General features: G+C 33.0%; 1 protein-coding gene across 1 annotated transcript; it reads right to left on the bottom strand.

The window, feature by feature from the left end:
• Positions 1-2,881: 2,881 nt before the first annotated feature.
• On the bottom strand, positions 2,882-3,704 carry LOC149241579 (pathogenesis-related protein 1A-like). Its single transcript, XM_089367554.1, has one exon. It carries the CDS (start codon positions 3,627-3,629, stop codon positions 3,147-3,149), a length of 483 nt encoding a protein of 160 aa, XP_089223680.1. The 5' UTR covers positions 3,630-3,704; the 3' UTR covers positions 2,882-3,146.
• Positions 3,705-5,078: the final 1,374 nt, after the last annotated feature.

Here is a 5,078-nt window from a genome sequence, read left to right on the forward strand (position 1 = left end):
AGCGCTGGAAGTTTGGAAACTGTTTCAAATTTCAAGATCCATTTCCTTTTCGATGGGATCTGAAATTAGGAATGGAATTCTTCTATAGGAAGAACAGGGGATTTCATATCAGCCGTTGCTGAATCAAATAAAAAAATTCTTGATTTGTTCAAATTTAGTTGTGAAGCTCTGAAGATTATACTCATGCATTGCACCAAGCACTAAAATATATATTCAATCTTTGATGCTCATATTTGAAATCTTAAATACTACATGTTATGCTAGGCTTGGTCACAACTCATATGCAGTAAATGAATGAAAGGAAAATCAAACCATCCCAAAATGAGGTGTATCAAACCATTTCAACATAAAATCTAGTTGGTCCAAAATTTTGTAGGTTTTTTTTAGAAAAATGTTATGAAATTACATTCACCGGATGTTCATTCAAGCTTTTTCTATTAACTTCTTTCCACTGGAACATTCCAAAACTTAATAAAAGATAAAAAATGAGCTTGTTCTTTCTCAACTTCATCAAATCTTAAAAAAAATACCTTTACTTACGTAATTACTCATAAACTTACCAAACAAAATTAAAAACTCGCATATCCTTTCCTCACAAACTTGCCAGAAAAATTTAAAAATCTCATTTTTTGTGCTGGAAAATCTAGAAATTAAGTTCGTTCAAGGGCCTGAAGTGTAGCCCTGTATCAGTGATTCCAGGGTCATTGTTCGCTTAATTCAATAGGCTCCCTTAGGCTCCAACAATAAGTCATCTAAAGTTATATTTTTGCTTACCACACATTATTTGGATAAAATGTTTTGGTTTATTTACTTATATCTTTTACAAACACTCACAGTAAGATTGATTTTTTTTTTTAATTGATATATAAACTATTTTTTTTAAGAAAAAATTCGAATTTTTATTAATAAATAAAAATATCATCCTATTTTTTCATAAAGACGCACTCAAAAAAACCTTGTAGAGCCATCATCCTAGAAAATATGATTAATGCTAACCATATGATTATACTACATCGCAATGAAGACCAGGGTTTCGAAAATAAGATAATATTTTTGAAATAATAGAATTTTGGTTTAACTTTTGTTACATATGATTGCACTTCAGCGAAAACTTGAAATTCTCTGTTTCGATCCGACAAATTCCAGGCTTTCATGATAAGAAGGAAGATAAAAATTTTAGAAAGGATCTCAATATTCTGAAATTTTGTTTTGGGCAGGTTAATAGAGTTGAGTTAATTGGGTAATAAACAATTTTTTAATTATAGAGTTAATAAAAATTTGTTAGAAATTTGAAGCATGAGTTGAATATGATTCAAATAACTTTGTGGAGAATTTATAACTCAAATCTATGATTCTAACAAATACCTATCTCATTTTGAAGAAATTTTATAGAAACTCTAGGCTTTCATGATAAGAAGGAAGATAAAAATTTTAGAAAGGATGTCAGTATCGTGAAATTTTGTTTTGGGCAGGTTAATGGAGTTGAGATAATTGGGCAATAAACAATTTTTTATATATAGAGTTAATAAAAATTTGTTAGAAATTTGAAGCATGAGTTGAATATGATTCAAATAACTTTGTGGAGAATTTATAACTCAAATCTATGATTCTAACAAATACCTATCTCATTTTGAAGAAATTTTACAGAAATATATGTCGTTCCTCCAAAAATATATAACAAATAATTTATAAACTAAAGCAAAACAAATTTTATTATAATTTATGCATAGCAGAACCCGTTCATATAGAATTTGTCTAATCCCCAATGAAATTCTTAAAAATTTGAAAATTTCATCATAGTTCTGGAAAGATGAGAGGTGATTTTTCTATATCACCAAAACTCTAGCAAACTTTCCACAGTATTTGGCCTCTCCAAGCAAATCCATCAGTTAAAAAGGACTATTTGTTTCACAATACATTTGTTCATAGACTATAAAATCAATGGACTTGTAAGAAAATAAAAGGGTTTTACCTTTAATTCGATTTAAATAGCTGACTAGAAATGTGGGAGGCTTGGTTAAGGGCTGCCTTCCACGTCTGGATGCATTCCATCGCGACTCTGCCTTTGCATTGGTGTTCTTCAAACGCTTTAGCGTAACGCCCACTCTCAACGTAACGAAGGTCTTTAGGCTCAACGTCACAAAACACAGGAATTATCTTCAAGTTACGCTTGTGATATGATCTCAAAATCCAACACAGCTCTTCCAAACACCAAGGGGATTCAGCATAACTCTCAGTAAAAAGGGAATATGAACTTACCCACTTTGGAGTGACATAAAAGAATGGGAAAAGGCAGTAAGGCAACTGAAAGGGCCAGTTCAATGCACAACAGAACTAGGAGGTGAAAAGAAGGCAACTCATATATTTGGAAAAAGTAGTCAAAGTGCAGTGCATGCTTACCAGATGACACTTCAAATCAACCGTTGAGAGTGTCTCACTTGATCGAACAGTTCAGAGTAAAAGTGTTGACAATTGTTTGTGCATAAAAAAACCTACTTAATATTTTATAAACGTATAATATTGGGTATCTGTATAACACTGTCCACGATATAAATATCTAATTTTAAAATTCTTAAAACCATAATATGATATGAAAAAAATTATTTAAATTTAAAACCCGAACTATCTGAAATTAAAAGTTGTAATGCGGAATAGGGAATACTAGTGCCCTTTTATTAATTAATAATATTCATTATAAAGATAAATATTCTTTTTATAAAAGAAATTATTTTACTTACACGATATTTATAATCTTGAACTTTAATACTATGGTTTACTTAATAAAACCTTAGATCATATTTGCAAGCCCTAATCCAAGATTTATCTCGTTAGATCACTAAACACATAAAAATAATATATACTCCTTTATAATCTAAAATAAGTGACCTTCTATGATTTGAAATCTTCTCCCATATAATCTACGAACCAATTACAAACGATATATGCTGTTTTAAAATAAGTGCCTTTCGATGATTTGAAATCAGGAAAGGCCGTCGATAAGCGCATTCATTCTGATGGGCAAAACAACAATTATTTACTTACGAGCATCGTCAACGTACACATACGTTGAAGATTTACAGTAACACGGAATATTAGAAGGAAATTAACGAAAACTAATACGATATGATAGGTCGGGATATCAGAATTCAGTATGGTTTCTGCCCTACATAGTTCCCACGCGGATCGTAGTTGCAGATAACGAATATCCAGCCGTTGTTGCATTGAGCTTGAGCGCAGCCGAGCCTCTTGGAATCTCTCCACACCACCTGAGTATAGTGCCCACATACTTTACCTTCAGCGCAGGTATTAGAAGTGTAATCGTAATCTTGCTTCTCATTAACCCAGGCCGTCACGGCACCTCCCACTGGATCTGTTATTCCGTAACCCTCGAAAAGATTTTCTCCATATTGACCACCAGAGTGCTGCAGAGCGCAGTCTCCTATGCGTTGGTTTGCATAATTTTGTGCGTAGGCCGCGACGGTATCGTCCCATACGAGAGCCTCGACACCCACTTGGGCTCTGGCGTCATTGTGAGGAGATAAGAATTGCTGTTGCACATCTTGCCCTTGCCCTACCAAGCAGTAGCATGCTATTTGCAGAAAAACAGCATACTTGAAAAACCACTTCATCTTGAACAAACTAAGTGACTAGCTTTCAATCCCAAAAGAAAGAATGAAATCACTTGCCGCTCTCTCAATTGAATATGAGAAAACAAGCAAGCGGTTATGTATATTTATACCAATTCTCAACCACATATCGCTTCCACAATATGGAGGAAAATGTGGGGAAAATGTATGGTATGAGTTAGTCTTCATTTATCTCAATCTAGAAGAACGCCGAGCCTTGATTGACATGAATCTCATCAGACAATTCCTCGTAAATTTTGCAAGTGATGGCGAGCGAAACATGGAGATGTTGTGACTGGCCTTCGCATTGCCGTCGGTTTTGACACGGCTGTTGGAGACCAAAACTTTCATTGAATAGGAGCGTAGAGTAACGGAGTTTTCTCTTATAACATCGACCTTTTTTGCTCAATGCCCTTTCAGACGTCGAACAGGTAAACATATCGTTATTATTACGTCTTTGCTGGCACGTTTTTGGATTTTTCTTTTAATAATTCTGTGGTAATTTTGTTTTAGAATAGTAAATTAGAATTGTGTTATTTGTGAAATTTAAGTGTCTAACTATTAAGTATATCTTAAATAATAATAAATTATAATTTTATTTACCCATATAATTAAATTAGACGTAAATTGTATTTATAGTAGGATGTCTTGAAATTCTTGTGTTTGGTTAAGAGGTTAACAATCATTAGTTAAGTTGGACATGGAGTGTATGTTTTGACATTTTGATTGAGCAAAGAGCTTGTCTTTCTCAGATTTAAAGAAACATGTTAACAATTAACAACCCAAGACCCAAAGATATTTGGCAGGAATTAAAGCTTGTTCCCTTCGTTGAATAACAGTGATGAATCAGCCTCTTTTTGCAATAACAGATAAAAATGGCTAACAGGTAAAAATGACTATTCCCACTACTAATTTGTTGGTTTGAAAACTGAAATATAATAGATTTTCTTATTAATTAAGAATATCAATCAAATTATTAATGTCTTTGGAATAAAATTAATTTCAACGAATAAAATACCAACATTTTGCAAAGTAGTGAAACTTATCCACCAAACATAAATTGGTGAACTATCATGTGGAAAATAAGATAGCAACAGTTAATGGACATTAATAACAGATTTATCATATTTATCATAGTTCCGTAAAAAAGAGGAACAATACCAACCAGATAAGTTCGTCAAGGAATGGTCATAAGTCAGAGGATGTATCAATGCACAAGTGAATTGTGAGATATTGGCATCCTCTACACTTGTAAGCATCAATTCAGGAATGGTCATAAGTCAGGTGATGTATCAATGCACAACTGAGTTGTGAGATATTGGCATCCTCTTTTGACTGTCGATAAAAATGACACTGCTAAGCATCAATTTTTCACACCCATCTTGAATGCAGTCGTTCTTGCATCTAACAAGATTGCACTTCTTATGCACCACGTCACAACTAACATAATCT

The sequence above is a fragment of the Pinus tabuliformis genome, chromosome 8, assembly GCF_031772625.1.
Source record: "Pinus tabuliformis cultivar Carrire ecotype Pingquan chromosome 8, CPIR1, whole genome shotgun sequence".
In the NCBI taxonomy this organism is placed as follows: Eukaryota; Viridiplantae; Streptophyta; class Pinopsida; order Pinales; family Pinaceae; genus Pinus; species Pinus tabuliformis.